The sequence below is a fragment of the Miniopterus natalensis genome, chromosome 15 (genome assembly GCF_054644295.1).
Source record: "Miniopterus natalensis isolate mMinNat1 chromosome 15, mMinNat1.hap1, whole genome shotgun sequence".
NCBI classification, from domain to species: Eukaryota; Metazoa; Chordata; class Mammalia; order Chiroptera; family Miniopteridae; genus Miniopterus; species Miniopterus natalensis.
The window spans coordinates 37,232,055-37,253,482 of NC_142095.1; the positions used below are offsets into that span (position 1 = coordinate 37,232,055).

The 21,428-nt window shown below is 48.3% G+C and overlaps 1 protein-coding gene across 4 annotated transcripts in view; it reads left to right on the plus strand.

The window, feature by feature from the left end:
* CACNA1D (calcium voltage-gated channel subunit alpha1 D) overlaps window positions 1-21,428 on the plus strand; it is a 286,732-nt gene that overhangs the window by 190,944 nt on the left and 74,360 nt on the right. For all 4 annotated transcript variants that reach the window (XM_087825031.1, XM_087825030.1, XM_087825033.1 and 1 more), the window contains exons 10-15: window positions 10,661-10,748; window positions 12,104-12,130; window positions 15,593-15,753; window positions 16,703-16,928; window positions 17,045-17,252; window positions 20,000-20,120. In XM_087825031.1, coding sequence (XP_087681157.1) covers window positions 10,661-10,748; window positions 12,104-12,130; window positions 15,593-15,753; window positions 16,703-16,928; window positions 17,045-17,252; window positions 20,000-20,120 — 831 coding nt within the window. The remainder of the gene's footprint in view (window positions 1-10,660; window positions 10,749-12,103; window positions 12,131-15,592; window positions 15,754-16,702; window positions 16,929-17,044; window positions 17,253-19,999; window positions 20,121-21,428) is intronic.

Sequence of the window (21,428 nt, forward strand, 5' to 3'; positions counted from 1 at the left end):
AGTGAGTCCCTGCTGGATTGTTTGGTGGCTCCTGTGACTGGTAGCTCCATCTTTGTGCATTCACAGACTACTGAAAATGTCAGTTCCATAAATTTGCTGTTAGAAAGCTGGTATTACACAATTAATTGGATGGACAAAATTCCCTTGGAAGTTAGTTCCTGAGCATTTGGGAAATTTTCAAGGATAATTTAACTTTTTGCTGAGCTTCAAATTTCTTAAGAAACCCTGCCAAATCTCAAAGTGATTTTTTAGATGTACACAGCTGCTTCCGAGTTAACAATGGAGTTTTTCTAGGGCCATTAAAATCTGAAAGCCTAAAATTCTATTTTAAACTCTTCTCATTGTCAGTGATTAGTCTTAAAAGATAGCATTAAAAATAATGAAATGGTTTTAAAGGGAGCTCATTGTGAAGTTCTGGCCAGAAAAGCAGGGCCGTTTCCCTGTGGGAACTATGAATGATCAACAGTTCCCATTTGAGGGGGATATTGATGCCCTGAGAAAGGGCGGGAATACCTGGAACTCCACCTCTGAGCACAAGGAAAGCCTGTGTCTTCATCAGGGTCCTAGGCTGTGAGCACTGCTCCTGCCACCTCCCACTGGGGCTTTGCCCCTCAGGTCTGGGGGCACAAGGTTGCCATGGCTGTCACCTCCCTCTGCACCTGCCACCCAGACGACTTTTACCATGGTGTCTGATTTGCGGGCGGGCAGAAAAGAATGATGGAATAGCTGTTTGCAAGCACACGGCATGGACATTTTCTGGTCCTATTTAAAAGGGTTATGTCTTCAAAATTTGATCTCTGAAATTGCTTTCATCACAATTAAACTACCTCATGGCACAAGTTCCAGGCCGAAAACATTCAATTGAAAGCTATAACACAAACAGCAGCAGTTAGAGCTGCATGTGGCGGACAAGCATCCAGGACTGCTGTCCTCTCTGAGAGGCTGCTGGAAATGCCATGACTGGGAGGCCCGACTAGGAAGGGCCTGGCACTGGGGTCGGTGGGAGACACCGGCTCCCCTGGGTGGTCCTGGGAGCAGTCACCAGCCCTGGGTAGTCTTAAGAGCTGGAGGGAGACGTATTGGAGGGTGGTCGTCCCACCGTGGAGCCCGGAGGAGCCCAGGTTTGCAGAGTCCCAAGTCAGGGTTGTTTTGCTTGTTTTTAATGTATTTGAATTACAAAAGTAATATTTATGCACTGTAAAGGAGAATTCATATAATATCAAAGTATATAAAGTAAGAAATAACATTCTTTCGTCTCTCTTCTGAGAGAGAACCAGACTTGGCAGTGTGGGTCCTGCTCTCTCTGACCTCATCTGTGCACATAAGGACGCAGGACTTCGCACAGGTAGCTTGCTCACTGGTCCCACCAGGAGGCTGCCCAGCACAGACGGTTCTGCACCTTGAGTTTTCACTGGACCATGTGCCATAGACAGCTTCCCATGTTTTTAAGACAACACCTTGACTATTTTCAATAATTGGCCAATGTAAGAGCTGTCGCAATGGACTCTCTACGGCGCATGGACCTCCACCTTGTGGCAGTTATCAGATTTGCAGTTTTATCCTTGGTGTGGTTGTTTGACTAATGTCTCCTGTGCCAGGAGACTATGCACCATGGGGGCAGGGACAGGGTCAGCTTCTGCTGTTCATTGCGTAGCTGGCACCTAGCGCCATATTTGTCACACATGTTATTTGTTGCATGAAAGCACACAGGATAACACCTCCCATTTATCACGTGCTTCCCATGTGTCAGACACTGTTTAAGGGCTGTGGGTGCATTCGTCCGTTATTCCTGACAGAGCTCTGTGAGGCGAGGACTTGACAGATGAGGAAACTGAAGCACAAAGAGGTTAGGTAGCTTCCCAGGGACCCATGACTGTAAAGTGGCAGAGCTGGGATTTGACCCCAGGTTCTGCCATAGTCTGCACATTAGCCATCACTAATCCCCACAAATGCATGCATGGGTGTCTGCACCCTCATGTTCACGTTCTTGTGGGAGAGATTATCAGGAAGGGTTTTGCTGGGTCAAAGAGCATGCTCGTTCATGCTCGTTAGAAATATGGGTGCTATGCCGAGTAGCAGCAGTTTACAGTCCCACTGATGGTGTCCCCGTGGGCCCTCTCCCACTCTGCATTCCTTCTGCAGCCCCACACTGGCTCTGCAGTTCCCTTCCTTGGAGCATGTGGCCTCTACAGCAAGGACTAGCCTGTGTGGCGTGACCGCCATATCACAGAGCTGGAAGGAGTTGGCGACCCTAGAGTCCTTTCTCTTGTAACCTAGTAGCCATAGGGGATTTATAGTCGTAATGGTTGACCACGCCTCACCAAAGCTGAGCATGCCACTTGTATTACCTACCGAGTTTCCTCTTAAAGCGACCCTACGAAGTGCAGGCCCAACTAATATTAACATTTCACGAGTGATGAAACTAAAGCTTAACAAAATCAGGTAACCTGTCCATGGCCATCCAGCCAGTAAGTGGCAAGGCTGGGATTAGACCTGGTCTGTCCAAGTGCAGAGCAGGCCACTTTTCTAACACCCACGTGTCCTGCCCCATAATAGCAATACTGGCTGGACTCAAACAGCCAGCTGGGCAGCACGAGGGACTCCTGACTCCCTCTGAAGTGCCTGCTCCCTAAGCCCCTCTTACCCTTCTTAGAGGGGAGGCCAAACACTGGAAACCTTTGCCTAGAGCACATTGACTGTTCATTGTTAGTGACTTGGTTGCTTATTGTAGTTGGTGGTTTATTTAGGACAGATTCTTAAAGACAAGCATTTTATCTACTAGCAATAAAATGTACACTTTTCTCTCCACGGTCAGATCCTGAACTGTAGGTTTCCACGTAGGACAGTTTCAGGTTTTGCGTGTCCAGAGTCCGTAGATGTTTTGGTGCCTCTGGTTCTCGGGCCCTGTTTGTGTTGCTCTTGCTGCCCTCTACTGAATCGTAATGAAATCGCTTCTGTTCAACCTGAAGGGGTCACACTGGCCGACTTGCTAAAAGAAGATAAGAAGAAAAGGAAGTTCTGCTTTCGCCAACGCAGGGCTAAAGATCACGGTAAACAGCTGAGGCTGAACTTGTCTCCATCCAACTCTCCTCTCAGACCCCCGACGCTTTCCGCTCACCCACAGGCGTGGTGTGCCGTGCATGTCCCGGGTGCTGTGTCTGTAGATGCCTGTGTGTTAATTGCTTGATTTCTTTGAAACTTGGTCGTGTTGTTTTCTTCTTGTCTTTCCCTAGAATGTGTGTCTTTGCCAAGTCAGCATTGCAGTTTCCTTTCTGTGTGAACTGTACCTTTTAAAGAAGCAGCTGAACCAACTCAGAAAATTCAGCATGAATATTCTTAGATTGGAAGCAGACTTTTTAAACACTTTTCCCCAATTGATGTTTTTTTTCCATCTAAGATGTTTCAGTTTAGATGAAAGCCCAGTGACGTTCCTTGATTGATCTTTTTTCCAGGGTACATTTCTCAGATGGCCTCTTGGTCTTGCACTCTCTGGCAGGTTCACCCAGGGCTGTGTTTAGGCTAGCAGAGCCTGTTTCATGAGTGCAGTTAAAAATATACTTCTGGGGCGCCAAGATTTTGGGGTACTTGCCTTTGCCAGTAGAGATGAGGAAAGGGCTCAGATGGGAAGTAGTTAAGTTCCCAGCTATGCTCTAAAATAATGGTAAACGTAGCCCCTCACTGGTGGAAACCCTGGTGTTAGAGTCAGGACCACCCCATGCAGGGCAGTTATCCAAACTGGCACCCTGCCTGCCGGGTCACCACTGTGGTCTCACTCAGTCCACCTACCTGCTGCCACCAGCATCGTCCCTGGTCAGGCAACGCTGCAGGAAGACTCTATTGGAGAGGATTCAGACTGCTAAGCTAGCTGCTAGGAGAGCAGAGGGGACATGTTGACATACTTTCTTGGAAGTGGCCTCTGTCACCCGTGGGAATTGGACTTGAACGAGTCATAGGTGGCCTGACCAAAGGTTGTATTAGAGCCCTGCTCTCATCAGAAGTCCTGAAAGGGAACAGAGAGACTGTCAGATAAAAGCCCCTCGTTACTCCAAGAGCACACTGTGTTCCCAAGAGGAAGAGGAAAGGGAGGAAGAACGTGCCTGACAGTGGCCCGTGAGTTGGGGGCAGAGACAGGGCTGACTTGTTCAGCGTTGGTGCTTTCGAAGAAGAGGCTGGGCTTGCTGCAGCGCCTGGCGGCCTCTGCGAGAAAATGGGCTCAGCTAAGCAGGAAATATGGTCGTGGACATAAGAAAACAGAGTGCCAGAGATTGCTTAGGATCACCCCAGAAGCGAAGCGAACCCTCTTTGGGCTTCCAGGCACCTACCCTCCTCAGCCAGGGCTTGGGACTCACACCTTTTTAAGAATTCTTGAGGCTTCTCTGTCTGCTTTCTGAGAGGTCTGTCGGGAGAAGCAGCAGCATGATATTTTCAGGAAACTTTCTGTTTTTCGAGCAGGGAAGTCTTCTATTGACAGATACTCAGGGTCCCTGAGGAAGGCCCTGACATTGCCGGTGACGAGTGGGCAGAGGCTGTTGTGTGGATGCTGTGCTTCCCATGCCACTGGTCATATAGAAATAGTTATTGTCAGGGCATAATTCTGGCTTCTGACACAGAAACCTTGGTCTGGCCTTGACCTACATTGTCCAAAAGAGTCTGGTTTCTTTACAGCAACGAGAATCTGTTGCCCTGTGATGCTAAGCATGTCACCACTAGCAAGCACAGGCAAATTCCTCCAGGGGTGGTTATGGCACTGCTCATGCTTGTCATGAAAATAAGATAAAAACACAAGATCTTGGCTTCAGATCCCCCTCTCCGAGGAAGGCAGCCTTGACTGCCACTAGCCAGTTGTCCGACCTCCCCCCTTACCCTTTGAAAGGAGCGAGAAGCTTTTAGGCTTCTGGGGCATGGAGGGAAATGCTGAAAAGGATTCTCAAGTGTGCAAGAAGGCCTGTTGTATGGAGGTGAACAGATGTGAGGCTCCTGGAGGCCCAGACATCTGTGGGCTCAGTTTGGCTGACTCAGGGCTCTCGGGGCTGCTCTTCTTTGTGTTTCTCCAGTCCCCAGGGTGTTCTTCCTGGAACTGACTTCTGATGACCCTCCTGAGAGGTGGGGAGGGGCTTCCCAGTCCTGCTTATTCCCTGCTCTCCTTGCCGAGCTGGGGGAACGCCAGGGAAAACCCCCTTAGTGCTGGGAGCCAAACCAGACAGCCTGTGGGTGTTTCCTTTTTAGACAGTTGTAGCATGTCAGAGGTCAGTGGGTCTCAGAGATGATATTACCCAACAGTTCATTCTCTAGGTTAGGTAACTAAGCCCAGGAGGAAAAGGGACTTGTCCCCACATCACCAATGACAAAGACCGAGCTTCTCTGACATTCTTCTAGGGGCTTGGCCTCAGTCGCCTCCATCACTGAAGGGAGTTGGTCTGAGATTTTGCTATGCCTGGTAATGATGAATGTAATTCTATAATTCTGGGGCTGCCTACTTGGACCCTTACACAGACTCATCGCGTGCGCGCGTGTGTGTGTGTATGTGTGTATGTGTTTGTTAATTTCCCTCTGAATTCACAAGCCATGCAGATTTTGTTGACAGCTATGTTGTCCTTCAGAGTGAGAGGAGAGAGAGGCACGTTTAGGCTTTGGTGAAAATGCTCTTTGTTACACCGGCCAGAGAAAGTGTATTTCCCTGGTTTCTTTTTCTCTGAGCCTATGATGGCACCTAGGCCCAGTACAAGATCTCAGGAGAGAAATAATGTGACTCAGGCTGCCAGGAAGGCCCTGGCATCTCTCACCTACAGTCCAGGGTGGGCCGGGCTGCTGCCTGGCCTCCTCTCCTCCCCCACAGCAGCACTTAGAGCCCCTTCACAGTGCACCCACACTGGAAGCCTAAGTGTCTCTCCTGGAGCTGTCCCCAGAGATCTCAGTGCCTGGAATAGATCACAAAGCGGAGGCCCTGAGCTCCCCAGATTTTCAGCAGGTAAACTGCAGTGCAAGCCAGCATCCCATTGCAGACACCAGGCTTGTCCTAATGCCTGCTTTCACCAAGATTCACTGAAAATAGTTTTTAAATTTATATTTTAAAAAATTAAAACTTCCTCGAAAAAACTCAGAAAATTCCCTGCACCATGTGAGGGGAAATGACTTATGGCTTCTCCACATGCAAACAGTCCCCAGCTCGCTTCTGCAGGAGGGTCTGGTGCAGGCAGGTGACGTGGTGGTCCCAGGGGCCTCTTTTCTTACATCCTATTGGGCCTGGCTACTTGTTAGTAATTAACACTGGACCCCTGCTGAAGGGGACAGAAGGCGGGCAGTCAGGGAGAAGGGCACGTGTTCCAGTCATTTGCCTGTGGGTTTACTTACTTGGGTTTCTATAATTCTCTCTATTTGGATTTTTATAAAGTTTCAGTGGTCACCTTATCAGCTTGAATTCTGTACTGTCCACATTCTGAGCTGATCTTTGGTAAGTGATCAGGCTCTATGTCCCGTTTCTTGGGGTTAATAAAGGCCATTAGGCAGCAAGCCAATGCAGGTGGGTAAGGGGGGTTTGCTTGGCTTTTGGAGCGTTTTTGATTTGTGGAGTTTTAAGTATAAACCACTGTATACACGAACATAGACCAGTACCAAAGTGTGTACCAGTGTATTCAAGTATGTGCCACAGCCACGGGCAGGGTGGCACATAGGAAGGATGCTGAGGGGAAGCAGGAGAGCTTCCTCACGCCTGAGCTGTGTGCCCCGAGGCCAGCTGGTCAGCTCTCTCATCTGTGAAATCACAGAGCTTGTTCATGTAACCTCAGAAGCCCCTTCCAGTTCTAATAGTCTGTGATGCTCCTGTCTCCTGTTTTGAAAATGTAGATGAGATCATACTGGGGCTAAGTGAGGTGAAGCTCGTATCAATAGATTAACATTTAAAAAAATGAATGCCTAGTGCAAGTGAAGGGTGAAATGTTTTAATGTGCGTATAGGCTCCTTGCTTATGCCCCCCGGGGCCTGACATTTTCTATACTTTTGGAAAAGGAGGGAGAGGCTGGAGCAGATAGAAAGACTGCCATACCTTGGTTCCTCTGGCTCAGATTTAGAGACTGGACCAAGGTCCATTTCCAGGACCAAATGAGGTCACCAAATTCTAGCATAGTCACTGTCCCCTCCTCCTCAGCCCTGGTGACATTATTCTGGAAAAATTCATTTGTTATGGGCCTGTGGTCCTGTAGGTGTCAAATAATTTTAATAGAAAAGTTGCTATCCCCACAACAGGCTAAGTCGACAGAAAGAGCTCAGTGTAGGAAGGAGAGATACAAACCAATAGTGATTTGAGAGTGAGGAAGACTGTTCGCCCCAGATGCCTCCCTGTAGTAATGAAAGTGGTTGGGGGAAGGGAGGGGCACTGGATTTGGACCACACGGGGAGTGTTGCTTTGTGTCCAGAGAGCTCTATAAGAACTTTGCCAAGATAATAGAGTTACCATTCAGGAGCCTCCCTGGTTGCCTGACACTGCAGACCGATCGGGGATAACCCACTGTGATGTGACTCACTCTAGGATGATCCACTGTGTGTTTCATCTCATCTAGTTCTACCAGCAGCCCTGAGAGGTAGGTACTCCCCAATTTGCAGATGGTAACACGGAGCCTGGGAGAACTTTGTTCACCAACATGAAGTTAAACTTAGATCTGGCTGACCTGAGAGCCTGCTCTCAGCCACCGTCCCACCCCACCTGCAGGATAGAGTCAGCTTGGAGAGCAGGAGGACTTCTCTCCAGTGCGGCCCTGAAGCTGCGCCGCATGATTAGTCTGTCTTTGTTGCTGTTGGAGGAGTTTGGCTTTTTTTCTTATTTTTCCCCCACTTAGTCTGGAGAGCAACTAGTGCATTTCATTCACTAATAGCAGGCATACAGCCAAAAATGCAAAAGGATGTTCCCCTCCCCATTAGCAGTATCTACTTTAATCTGCTCCAGTCATATTGTTTGAAAAAGGAAGCTTTAGAAATGAGATGCAGCAACTGTATTGATATCATCGTGGGACATGGCCCTGGAGAATAAAAGCCGCCGAGATTCAGCCTGTTCAGAAGAAGTTCTTTTCAAAAGAATAACTAAAGCTATGATATGAGTAATATTAGAACCATAAAGTAGTTAACTGTTAGAGATGGAAGTGAGCACGACCAGGACACTAAAGCCTGGAGGGAGTCAGCGCCTAACGGGGGCCTGAGGATGACCCCCAGCCTCCACCTGTGTCCTAGTGCTTTCAACTTCTGTCCTCCTAGACCACCAAGAGAAATGTTTCACAGAGATGGTTCATGGTCATATTCGTAAGGGTCTCCCACTGATTTTCTTTGTCCTGTCTTGTTCTTTTATTTTTTTAAATATATCTTTATTGATTTCAGAGAGAGGAAAGGAGAGGGGGAGAGAGAGATAGAAACATCAGTGATGAGAGAGTCATTGATCAGCTGCCTCCTGCACGCCCCCAACTGGGGATCGAGCCCGCAACCCGGGCATGTGCCCCGACCAGGAATTGAACCCCGATCGCCTGGGTCGACCCTCAACCCCTGAGCTACGCCCAGCCAGGCTCTTTGTCCTGTTCTTGAAAAGAAGGCTGAGCCCATGGGAAGAACCCATGACAATGAACTTTGTTGAATTTTACAACTTTTTAGTGTTCCTGCTGAAACCAAGGCTTGGAACAGTCGTGGAGAAGAGGACTGCAGGAGCATCCTAGGGAGTCTGTTTCCGCCCCACCCAAGCAGGGGTGGGGAACCTCTTTTCTGTCAAGGGCTACTTAGATATTTATAACATAATTTGAGGGCCATACAAATTATCAACTAAAAATTAGCTGTGAAAACCTAGATTATTTGCCTAGATTTATTGAATTTCGAGTCCCGCCTGCTGTTGCCTTGACAGGACCAGATGTGGACGTTCCCTGCCCCTGCTCTAGAGCTTTCTGTTAAAGGTTTTTTCATGATTGGATTGTTGAGTTTTTTGGTTTGTTTGTTTTTGTCCCTTTTTTTTTTTTGCATGGAGTTGTGAAAAAGTGAATCAAAGTTTGTAGTTGGTTTCTTTTGACTTAACTAAGGAAGAAAAAGGTTATTCCACGTGAATACTGGTTGTGTGCTGTGGGTCTGTAATTCTGCTCATTTGGCCTTTCCTTGGAAACCTTTGCCTAAATGTTCCTGGATGTGGCTGTTGAGACTCTCACTCAGGCAGGCTCAATTTACTGGGTGCTCACAAAAGGAAAGGGATCTTCTCTGTTGCCCTGGGAAAAGATGTTTCTCAGGCCTCTGGGCCCTTCGAGTGATGTCCGCCTTCGTCCTTACCATTCCGCCCACACCTGTTCCAGAGCGGGGCACAGCCGCACCGGCAGAGCTCACTGGCCCAGCCCTCCGCATCCACACCTGGGCTGGCCGCAGAACCTCCACCACAGTGCTCAGGCACCACCACCAGTTTTGGTGGATGAAACCGAGGCGTCCTTGCTAAGAGGAACCATGTGGGCAGAGGCCACAAAGGGGAAGACTTTCCTGTTGACCCCATTAGGTTTATAAAGACAGTTGTTCCAGTTCAAAATTATGCACCAGGGAAAAGCTGTGCATGTGTTTGGGTGATTCTCCCATGTTTCAGTCTCCCATGACCTCTCCTAACCCCAGAGCAGAATTAGTCATTTCTTACTACACATTTCCGGAACTCCTTGCCCAGACCCCTGAGGGGCTCTGCATTTCTGTATTTCACAGTTAGTTGAAATCCATCGGGGGCTTGCCTCTCCCACTGGCCCTCCAGGGCAGGGGCAGTGCTGTGCCCCTCTCTGTGCCCTGCAACCCTTTCACCACCGGGTCTCCAGCACATGCTCATGATGTGTATGGGGTTGAATCAGGTGAATGTGAAAAAAATGCTCAAGTGCCAGATGGTGGGTCCCTGGGCCTCCCTGCTCTTGTGGGTGCATTCCCACGTTTCCTCCACTTCTGCTTCACATCCTGCTGTGGAGGAGGGAGAAGTGCCCAAAGACCTCAGCGGCCCTGGGACCACAGTCAGCTCTGCCCTCTGGTCACTGGGCTGGAGGACACCTCCTTTTACCCATAAGTTCTCCTTCCCTAGTGCTCTGGTCCTGGCTTTTTTGGCAAGAGCCTCTACATATTGGCTTCACAAGCTCAACACATCTTAGACATTAGTTAAATTAACTAAAAATAAGTACAGCTCTTACATTTTTATAAAGGTTTTTGTGCCTGGGATCTTCATGGACTCCTCCGTCTACAATTCCTCCTCTCCTTTGATATATTTTAACTAAGAATGTGTTCATTAAGTATGATCCATTCACAGATTTTCTAGAGTACACCCGCTGGGGCAAGCAACGACGTGGCTGTCCTGAGATGTCTTGGTGGCTTCAGTGCAATAAGCTGGTACCAAGCGCAGTGACAGGATTCAGTCTCACTTTTCTTGGGAAACATCTGGATGGACAGAATTTCTTCCTCGTGGGGACCCTGGGCTTTCCGGGAAGGTTATGGAAGCAGAGACTCTCCTGCTGTGGAGGTGCCTCGCTTCTCAGGGCTTCCTGGTGCTGGTCAAGCCCCTGAGGGCCCTTCGTTGCCCTCCTCCCCGGTTCCCAGGGGGTCTGCCTGGTGGCAGGCCTTGCCTCCCGCCCCCCCGGGCGTGCAGCACCTCCTGTGTGCCATCTGAAGCGCTTTCTTCTCCCCACAGCCAGCATGCCGACCAGCGAGACGGAATCTGTGAACACGGAGAACGTAAGTGGCGAAGGCGAGAACCAAGGCTGCTGGGGAACTCTCTGGTGAGTGTGGAGGCTGCCTGCCCTCTTGGCTTCTGCCGGCATCGTCTTAGAGAAGCAAATGTGAGGGAGACACCCCAGATTTCTGCCAAGCACGGGGCCCGTAGCCTCAGGGCCAAAAGGGGCGGGTGGACTGCCCCTGGACCCCTTGTTCCTCCCCCGCCCCAGGCCCCTCCGGGCCCCTTCCTGTAGAGCAGCCGTCCCCTGGGGTGCAGCCTGCCGCGGGCCGCCGGGTAACCCACGTCCCGCTGTGTCCACTAGGTGCTGGTGGAAAAGGAGCGGCGCGGCCACGGCTGGGCCCTCTGGGTGTCGGCGGTGGGGGTAAAGGCCAGATTCTCTCCTGGTTTGGTGCTGGCGGTGGTGCATTGGAGAAGAGCTTGTATGGCAGAGTGGCTGCGAGGACATGCTCCATATTTCAGTTTCCCTTCACTCGGGTTCTCCCAGCCTCATGCACAGCCGCTGGGTGATGGGAGACCCTACCCTCTGCTCGCAGCACTTTTTGGGAGCCCTGCACCACCCTCTCCTAACAGTGGAGGGCGCCATCACATTAACCCCCACTGGCTTTTTTCTAGAGGATTTGGACTGCAGCAGTGAGGGACCAGCAGAGTGGAATGTGCAGAGCACTGCCTGCTTTGGGGGGACCCATGCAGTTTTGTTTTGTTTGCTTCCGTCTGGTATCTTTGAGGTCTTATCTCTGCGAAAAACAGGTGTGGTTTTTAAGAGAATTTGATCTCCTTGGCAGAGGCACATAAAAATGATGTGTTATGGGCAGGATACTCAACAGTTTACAGAGTGAATCTGCCTCCTCCCCTTGTTCTGCCTTCCCTACAACATGGTGAAGTAGGCAGGAAATGGATTTGTCTTTCCCATTTTACAGACGAGAACACGGAGTCTCAAAAAGGTGTGCTGCTTGCTCAGATTCACTCAGTTAGTGAATAGAGGAGCCAAGACTCCTAGTCCAGTGCTCCATTTGCTACAGCAGCAGCACATACTGCTACTGAGATGAGGGGCTGAGCTGCAGGCAGGAGAGGCCCCACTGACTTCATTTTGGGGAACATGGGTAGGGGAGAGAAGGACCCCTGGCATCACTGCCTGTGCCATGGCTGCACAGGGTATCTGGCTAAGGGTCTTCTCTTGCCAGGGCTCTGGATGGTGCTCAGCCTGGCCCGCCTGGCCTGGCAGCATCTCACTCCTGCTCTGCAAATACCCCAGCTAGCCTGCTGCTGGAACTGGGGTGCTGAGCCAGGCTGCTGTGCATGGCTTTTCCGATATCTCAGCTGACATGGGGGCTGGTGGCGCGGGGAGTGTATGCTTAAACCTTCCTCACAGAAATGATGTTCTTCTTGTCTTTCTTTCAGTCAAGCCATCTCAAAATCCAAGCTCAGGTCAGTACCTTCCTTCTGTTTTTTTCTTAAGCATGTGTGTGGGTTTGTTACCTTTAACTTTTGAATTTTACATGGAGTTGCTCTAGACTTGCATTTTGCTCTCTGGGTGCAGTATTTATAGAGAAGATCAATCTGCCCAGTAAACATGAAGCACCTGTCTTCGAGAGAAATGTAGTTAGTAGGTGCTGAAGATTTCGCCCCAAAACAAACCAACAAGACGCAACAGTGAACAATTTCTTGCCACTGATCAACCCTTCATATTCCCTCCTGGAGTAATTTCTCCAGGAGAAATACTTCTTGTCGCTTTTCTGCTTAAAAGTTTTTCGTAGAAGGAGTTTCAAGAGGTTTTCCGAGGCGTTAGTCATGTTCTGTTTCTTGCTCTGTTACATGGTCAGTTGGTAAAAGTTCATTGAACTATATGCCTGCGATTTGTGTTTCCTTCCATATAAATGTCCTTTTTCAATTAAAAACACTTGATCACTATATGTAAAAATGAACTTGAACAGAACTAAATGTAAAACCTAAAACTGTAAACATTGTAGAAGAAAACACAGGAGAAAATCTTTGTGACCTTGGGTTAGGCAAAGATTTTCTTGGATACAATACCCAAAGCACTGGCCGCAACAGAAAAAAACTGATAAATTAGACTTCATGAAAATTAAAACTCCTGCTCTTCAATAGAAAATGAAAAGATAAGCTTCAGACCGGAAGAAAAAATATTTGCAAAACATATTTGATAAAGAATGAGTTCTTAGAATATTATAAAAAATAACATGTAAAGAATAGTGTCAGTAATAAGAAACCAACCAAATAAAAAATGGTCCATAGATTTTAAGAGGCATGTCACCAAAAGAGAAATGGGCAGTGAATACGCATGTGAAATGACTGTTGGCCATTAAGAAAATGCAAGTTGAAATCACAATGAGATACCACTACATGGCTATTAGAAAATTTAAAAATCTGCCAGTACTAAGTTCTGACAAGGATGCAGCTCAGTGGGAATCCTCATGCACTCATACTTGTCAAATGACACAGACATTTTTAAAACAAATGGTCAGTTTCTTATAAAGTTAGACACATATTTACCTTATGACCCAGTAATCCCACTTCTGAGGTATTTATAGAAGGGAAATGAAGATATATGCCTGCACAAATTTTGTGTGTGTTTATGGCAGTTTTATTTATAATTGCCTGAAACCGTAAATCACTGAAATGTCCATCAAATGGTGACTGGTAGACAAATTGTAGTTCATCCATATGATGGAAAAATGCTCAGCGATAAGAAGGAAAAAACTGATAGAAGCAACAACACAAATGAATCTGAAAAGCAGTTTTGCTAAGTGAAAGGAGCCAGTCCCAAAATCTGTATACCAGGTGTGGCAAAGGTAGGTTTTTAGTTGTTTGTATGGAAAATAATACAGTAATTAATAACAATACAAGAAGAAACTGTGTTTTGAGTACTCACAACTGTAAACCTACCTTTTCCCCTACCCTGTATTATATAATTCAATTTATAAAACATTCTGGGTAAAGCAAAACAATTAAAACAAAAAACAGATCAGTGGTTGTCAGTGGCTGGGGTGAGGAGAGGGGATTGACCAGAAGGGCCATGAAGGAACTCTTCGAGTGATGGAAATAGTGTATATCTTAATTGTTGTGGCGGTTACAAACAGTGTTCCTAAAAAGAGTAAATTTTATCACCTGTAAATTATATCTCAATAAACTGGACTTTAAAAATAAAATGAAAAGCCCTTCCATGACCCCCTGTTGCCAGAGGGCATGTAAATTCCTTCATAATTTGGCCATGGCTCACTGTCTGACCTCATCTTTCGATAGCTCTTTCTTGCTCTCTATTACTCTCGGGTTTCAAACATATCACACACGCTGTTTCTTCTCACCAAAGTCCCTTTGGTCCCGCAGTCTCCTCTGAGTGGAGTGCTCTTCCCTCTGCCCTGTGGAGAACTCCTACGCAACCATGGAGAGTCAGCCCAAATTTCACTTTGTCAGAGATGTGCTGACTCTTACAAAGAGTGTTTGCAGCTCCCTTCTCTTTGCTCCTGTACCTGATACCTTGAGGAATAGCCCTTGGATTGATAATTTATAACCTTGCATGCTTTACCAGGACCAGGCCATGGGGCCTATCTTCCTTCATCTCCATATGCCCAGTGCCTGGCACAGAGTCTGGGTACTCAGCACCCAGTGAGGGGCAAGATGGGGAGTGCTGCAGGATTTCAGGGATATGACGTTAAGGTCTCCTGGATTAGGGAGACACCTGTGACTTGTCAGTGCAGCGTAGACCCCCCCTCAAGGCTGGATCCTATTCAGATTAGTGCACACCTTGCTTGTTTGTACTGAATTATGCATCACCGAGGAGTCCAGCCTGGAGGGGACAGTCCTCAGTGTCCTCTGTAGAAATTTTCTTTGCTGTCATCATGTTTCCAGCTGCTATTATCATTAGAAACCACACAGCAAGAGCAATAACAAAATGCACCTTGTTTGTTCCAAGTCTTGCTGAAGAGTTAGCACAACGCTCTTTGCCTGGTCCCTGATTTCAGTGTTTTTAACAGCAGCATAGCTGAGTCAGCCACACAGCCGCTTAGACATAGCCTGGAGAGTCCTCTGACTCAGGCCCCTAGAGCACAGCCCACTTCACCAAACCATCCTGTGGCAGGGAGCGTTTCCCCTAGGGAGACAGGGTAATGGAGAGAATACTTTCCCTAATTACAAACCAGAACTGAAAGTCAGTAAAGGACATGCTACTTGTCTGTCGGGCTCAGCTCGTTCTATTTGTACGAAAACACGATTCAATATTGGCTCTTCTCCTAAAGGTATATTTTGAGCATCACTAGTTAGAAAGGGCACCTGATGACTCAGTAGGAAGACTCATGTCCTCCTCAGCTCTGACAGCCCTGCCAGGTTCCAGAGACATCTCCCAGGTTTAAGAAAGGACAGAAAGTTTCCCTAAAAGGAAAGCTGTGGTTTTGGAGCACTTCGTTGCCTGATCAATTTTGTATGATGATTGAGATGCTGTGAGAGATGTAATGATAAGCTAAGTGGCTCTCTCGCCAGCAGATCCATGCACCATATGGTGGGAATGTGAACCACATATGCGTGACAGCTCAGTTTTGCATCTGCACACGGATCTGTGAATATCTAGATTTTCTAACTGGCTTGAAGACTGGGTGTGACAGCTTATGGAGCTATCTAGAGCCATAGGAAGGAAACTGATAGCATGATCAGATCAAGATATAGTACTTTAAAGAGTTGTATTTTAAGATCAACGTCATTTGTATTGTGAGTTCTGTTCATTTCTGGGCCATTTGTTTTTGTCTTTCCTTCTTGCCCCCCCCCCCCCCAATCTGGACCTCCAGTGTGGGAGACAGGTGATGTCCCAGTGATGTTTATTGGACACTCAGGTGCTGTGTCTGCCACTCAGGGAATAACCGTCTGCTTCTCTCGCAGCCGCCGCTGGCGTCGCTGGAACCGATTCAGTCGCAGAAGATGCAGGGCGGCCGTGAAGTCTGTCACGTTCTACTGGCTGGTTATTGTCTTGGTGTTTCTCAACACCTTAACCATTTCCTCCGAGCACTACAACCAGCCTGACTGGTTGACGCAGGTTCAAGGTATAAGCAGAGGCCCTTCTCTTTTGGTTCCCAATGGGGGATTCCCGAGGCTGTCCACTGCACCTTAGTCTTCCCTGCTCGATGTGTGATAAGTGCAGGAGAGTTTCTAGTGTGCACTGACTTGGAAGACAAGTAGAACTGTCCAAACACCGGGTACTGCTGACATGGGGGTGCAGGCTGCGTGGGTTGAACGAAGCACCGTGGAGCTGACGAACGCTGGGGCATCTCATTGTCCTCACCCTGTGACAACCTAGGATTGGGGAATCTTCCAGTGAGAAGGGACCTCCATCCTTCTCCCGGCGCCCACTGAAAGGAAGCTTTATTTCCCCGTATAGTATTCTTGGCAAGTAGTGATTGTTCCCCTGCCTTGAATGTCCCAGCAGTGTGGTGTGGGAGTTCATCCCTAGAGACAGCCCGTTTTGAGTGTGACAGTTTTGAGCTGTCGAGAAGGCCTGTCTTTACATCATGTCAAATCTTTCTGTCCAGCTCTCCAGCCTGCTGGGAGGTGTTTGCTGATGTTAGAAATGACCTTGATGGGCAACTTCTTATAGGGTGGTGTTGTGAGCAAGACCAGACAGAGCTTTTGTGATTGATGGAAATAGGAAATATAATATGATGGTCTAAACGAAGAATCATAGGCTTTGAGGGCTAGGAAGCATGAGAGGTTATGTGGTGAACTGCCCCTCCCCATTTTATAGTCAGTGAAACAGGCCCAGAGACCAAGGACCCTCTCCAGCGTCATGAGCGTAAGCAGCGCAGCAGCAGGACTGGAACCGGGCAGAGAAGCAGGCCGTCCATGTTAGTGCCACGTTTCTGCAGTGGAGGCCACAGCAGAGAGAGGGGCTGAGGAGCTTGGGCATTAACAGCAGGGACGGGGCGGGGGGGCAGGGGAGGACTGAGCCACCCCCACGATGAGCTCCCAAGGACACTCGCCCCTTTGTCTTTCCAGATATCGCGAACAAAGTCCTCCTGGCTATGTTCACCTGCGAGATGCTGGTGAAGATGTATAGCCTGGGCCTCCAGGCGTATTTCGTCTCTCTCTTTAACCGGTTTGATTGTTTCGTGGTGTGTGGTGGAATTACGGAAACGATCTTGGTGGAACTGGAAATCATGTCTCCCCTGGGGATCTCTGTGTTTCGCTGTGTGCGCCTCTTACGGATTTTCAAAGTGACCAGGTAAGGGCAAGTGGATCTCGCTGCGAGTGTTTTCTGAGCACGAGGTGGCAGTGAGCCGCATCCCCAGTTGGGTGATGTTCTGCGCTCTGGGCTCACACCTTCATCTTGACTTGCAGGCACTGGACATCCCTGAGCAACTTGGTGGCATCGCTGTTAAACTCCATGAAGTCCATCGCGTCGCTGCTGCTTCTGCTTTTCCTCTTCATCATCATCTTCTCTTTGCTTGGGATGCAGCTGTTTGGAGGCAAGTTTAACTTCGATGAGACACAGACCAAGCGGAGCACCTTCGACAATTTCCCTCAAGCGCTGCTGACAGTGTTCCAGGTAAGCCCTCCCGTCTGCCCTCCCCAAGGAGCAGTTTACGGGGTGCCTTCTTGTCTGTCCACAACTCAGTGAGACAAAATGACTCCATTTTCATTAGTAACCTCCGCCCCAAGGATGCTCTGACACATTTTTGCCATCTTAATCCTGCTGTCTACGCGATGTGATTTAATGTTTTTGCAAGACCACTAGCCCTGGGGTTTCTGTGAGATAGGCTCTACAATCCCTTTCTGGTTCTGTGCTAATTTTTGATCTCAGGCAAGTTTTGTAATCCTGACTATAACAGATTTATGCAAAGGAGTGAATTCTGAAGCCCTAATGCTTCGGAGTGCTCAGAGAAATTAGCATGATAAAAGAGTTGTGACAGCCTTCTGCTGTCCATTTTCCTGCCCTCCCTGATGTGATGTAATGAAGACACATGGCCTCTGAGGGTGTCTGTGTGGTTGGGGCCCTGTGAGCGATGAGGCTGAAGAGCGAGCGACAGTGCAAGACGGCAGCAGCCTCTCCACCACTCCCGGCTCTAAGCCGAGTTGTTCTAAACCCTTCTTCATCTTCCTGAGCTGTGAGCTGAGGCCCTTCCTTGGACAGAGCCTGATAGATGAATTTAACAGACCCGTCAGCCCTGTGGCTTTTCCCATGCCGTGTCAGGGAGCTCCGGGGCCCTGCTGGAGAGGCGTCAGGGCCGGTGGGAGAAGCAGTGGGCAGCTAGGGCCCGTGTGGCTCAGCTTTGTGACCCTGGGAAATCACTATCCTTTTCTGGGGGGGAAAAAAAGAGACTAGAAGGAATGATCTCTAAGAGTCTTTCCCACTTGGCCATTTTGAGGGGAATGGAATTTCTGTCACTGCTATAGGCTGTGACAGAATTATGCTTAATTTTTGAATTTTTTGGTAATTACACTGAATTTGGGGCCACTGGTTAGTCATTCCTTTTTCTGATTTCTTTCAGAGAAACCTGTGTGGTGGTCATTTTGTAATACATGTGTATGGCACAAAATTCAAACATTATAGAAGGGCATAAACTAACAATTCCCTCACCCACCCACCACTCCTCCTTGTAAGAGACAACCATCATTAAACAGCTTCTCGTGTCTTCTTTGAGATATATTTGCTCAAATATAAGTCATTTAACTTACCTGCCTGCCTACGGATGAATTTATACCGATGGCGCTCATTCTGCACGCTGATTCCCATCTCGCTTTTTATCACTTGAAGTGTCCTTAAGAACCTTCCTTATTGGTCCATAAAAGGCAGCCACCGCCTTTTCCCTGCTGCATAAATTCTGTGGTATGGATGTGCCATAATTCATGGAGCAGTTCCCTGCTGATGAATATGTTGTCCAGTCTTGCCTCAGCGGGTGACCTTGAACACATGCCTTGGGGCACCTGTATGAGAGTAGATCTGTAGGATAAATTCCTGAGGTCTGCTGGTTCAAAGGGCATGTGCTCATGTTCAACTTTGACGCTCTTGCCCAAATACTCTCCTTGCCAGTGTTTACGTTCACCCTCCAGGGATGGGGCGTGGAGACCGCCCATCGCCTCACTCTGTGCACCGCAGTAGCTGCTCAAGCTTTCTGATTGTTGCCTGTCTGATTGGTGAAAATGATATCTTGTAGTTTTAATTCATATTTCCCATATTAGGAGTGAACCTGAATGTCTTTTCATGTGACTAAGAGCCATTTATAGTTCCTTTTCTATAAATTGCTTTATCCTTTCAAATCATTTGACCACTTTTCTGATGGATGGGGTGACACACTGCAGTTTTAATTTTTAAAGTGTCTGGTCCAGATAGATGATACAGGAGCGCTCTCTCTCCTCTCTCTTGTGCGCTCTCTTTTTCTGGAAGGTATTGTATTTTAAAATGGCTGTTCATGTTCTTCTGGTTTTATTTCATGATGGATTGAATTGTCAAGTGTCATCAGTAGAAAGGACTATATTTGAAATTCAGGTAGTTATTAGTATCTACTGTGATGAGGTAGTTTGTAAATTTACATGAGATATTTAGAGAATTCCCTGCTTGTAAAAATTCAGATACAATTCTCCATTTCCACAGTTGGATAACTATGTGGAATACGAGGCAGCATTTAAAAAGAATAAAATGAGCCCTGGCTGGGTGGCTCGGTCAGTTGGAGCATCATCCCATGCACCAAAAAGGTTGAGGGTTCGATTCCTGATTGGAGCGAGTACGGGAAGCAACCGATGATGTTTCTCTCTCACACTGATGTTTCTCTCTCTCTCCCTCTTCCTCTCTTTCAAAAATCAATAAAAACATATCCTCGGGTGAGGGTTAAAAAAAGAAAAAGAAAAAAAAGAATGAAATGAAGTTATTGACACACAGAGTTTCCAGAGTATATTGTTCGGGGGAGGGGGAAGCAAACTGCAGAAAATTCATATAGTATAATACCCTCTGTGCGTAATAAATCAGAGAAGACACCAACGGCCCGTTTCCTCTGAGCGTGCCTATGTGTTTAAATCCGTAGATAAAGGCCCTGGAGAGAGACAACCCCAGTTGCGTGCTCGCTGGGAGGGGACTGAAACGGCTGGGGCGTGATCCAGGAGCGCAAACAATTAACTCATGTATTTGTGTGATTAACAATAATGTTTTGAAAACTCTGCGGGCAACAGGTGGATTTGTTCAGCGCAGAGCGGACAGTGACAGGCAGCTTAAACCAGCTTTAGGCAGCCGCCGAGGAGCCCCGGAGACGCTGGGGATGGCGGGCCACCCGCCGGCTGACCCGCGTTTTGGCTTTTCAGATTCTGACAGGTGAAGACTGGAATGCTGTGATGTATGATGGCATCATGGCCTACGGGGGCCCGTCGTCTTCGGGCATGATCGTCTGCATCTACTTCATCATTCTCTTCATTTGCGGGAACTGTATCCTTCAGGCTGGCCGGCGCCGTGTTCTTGCCGTGTCCTCTCCCTCACTGTCCCCATCGTGGCGTGGTGGCTGCTGTGTCGGGGAGGCGACCGCCCTTACCTGTTTTATCTGCTCTCCTTCACTGCGGCCGGGGCAGCACAGTAGAGGCCGAGCCCCGGTTAGGCTTTGAGGAAGGAGAGCAGGCTTGGGGGGGGCGGGGAGCCTGAGACGGAGCTTGGGCCGCACCAGCGGCTGCCCCCTCGGTGTCGAGTCTCCTGTGCAGGTCCCACAGGATAGCTTCGGGCAAAGCCAGGTGGCTCTCTCTGCCATCGTCCTTGGGAGGTGGGGCACAGTTATGTCTTCTTAAGACCCTTCGTAACTGATGGGGACCCATCTGCGGTGGGTTGACCTAAGCTCCCCTGAGTCTAATGTTACTTTGCTGATCTGTACATCTTTGAAGGTTAAATATCCAGTGGCTTGTTGCTTTTCCAAGCTGTGTAACTTTTCTCCAACTTGTTTAGTCCTATTCCCTGCCCAGAGGTACTCTCTAAGTCTAGACTTCCGAAAACTCGGATCCCTCCCCATTCCTTTGCTTGTGTCTGCTTTATCTCTCTGTCTTCCCTGCCTAGCGTAAGACCTGGCACATGGAGCCCTCAGTAAATGTTTGGTGGAGGACCTATCGTACAAACGTACGGATACCACCTCAGGCTCGCAGGGGCTCGTTTAAAAAATAGTCTAGCATCTCAAAGCCGGTTCGAAAGTCTTAATATAATTCACTCACGTTTCTGCCCTCTTGAAAGACTTGCCTGGATTAGTCTAGCGTGAAATCCCCTGGAAGCCAGCTCATCATCGGTCCCTTGTTAGGTTGTGTTTGTTTGCATGTTCAGCACTCACCTGAGATTTCAGCTGCGCAGGGCGTGTGGAGCAGTGGTCTGCGCTCCTGTCCCAGGTCCCGGGCTCCTGCCTGCTGGTGGCTGCGCTCAGCCCGAGAGAAGCTTAGTCAAAGAAGGGAGCCGTCTCGACTGCCTGCCGTCTGATCTCTCTGCTTCTTAAACGTGCACCTAACTGCTAGCAAGAAAGAAACAGGCATCCTCTGATTTGGAAACCTTGTTCAGAAATTTTTTTTCATTCATTCATGGAAATGGCACATGCAACGTTATAGTAAAAGCCAAAAACCTTATAACTTGTTCAAATACCTAATTTTTTACTATTTGGAAAAATAAAATTCAACCACAGTAAAAGATTTAGCCGCAGTGGGCCTGTTCAAGAGAACAGTCCAGCACCATCCGGCAGTAAGTCGGGCACGCGCAGTCAGTGGATGTGCC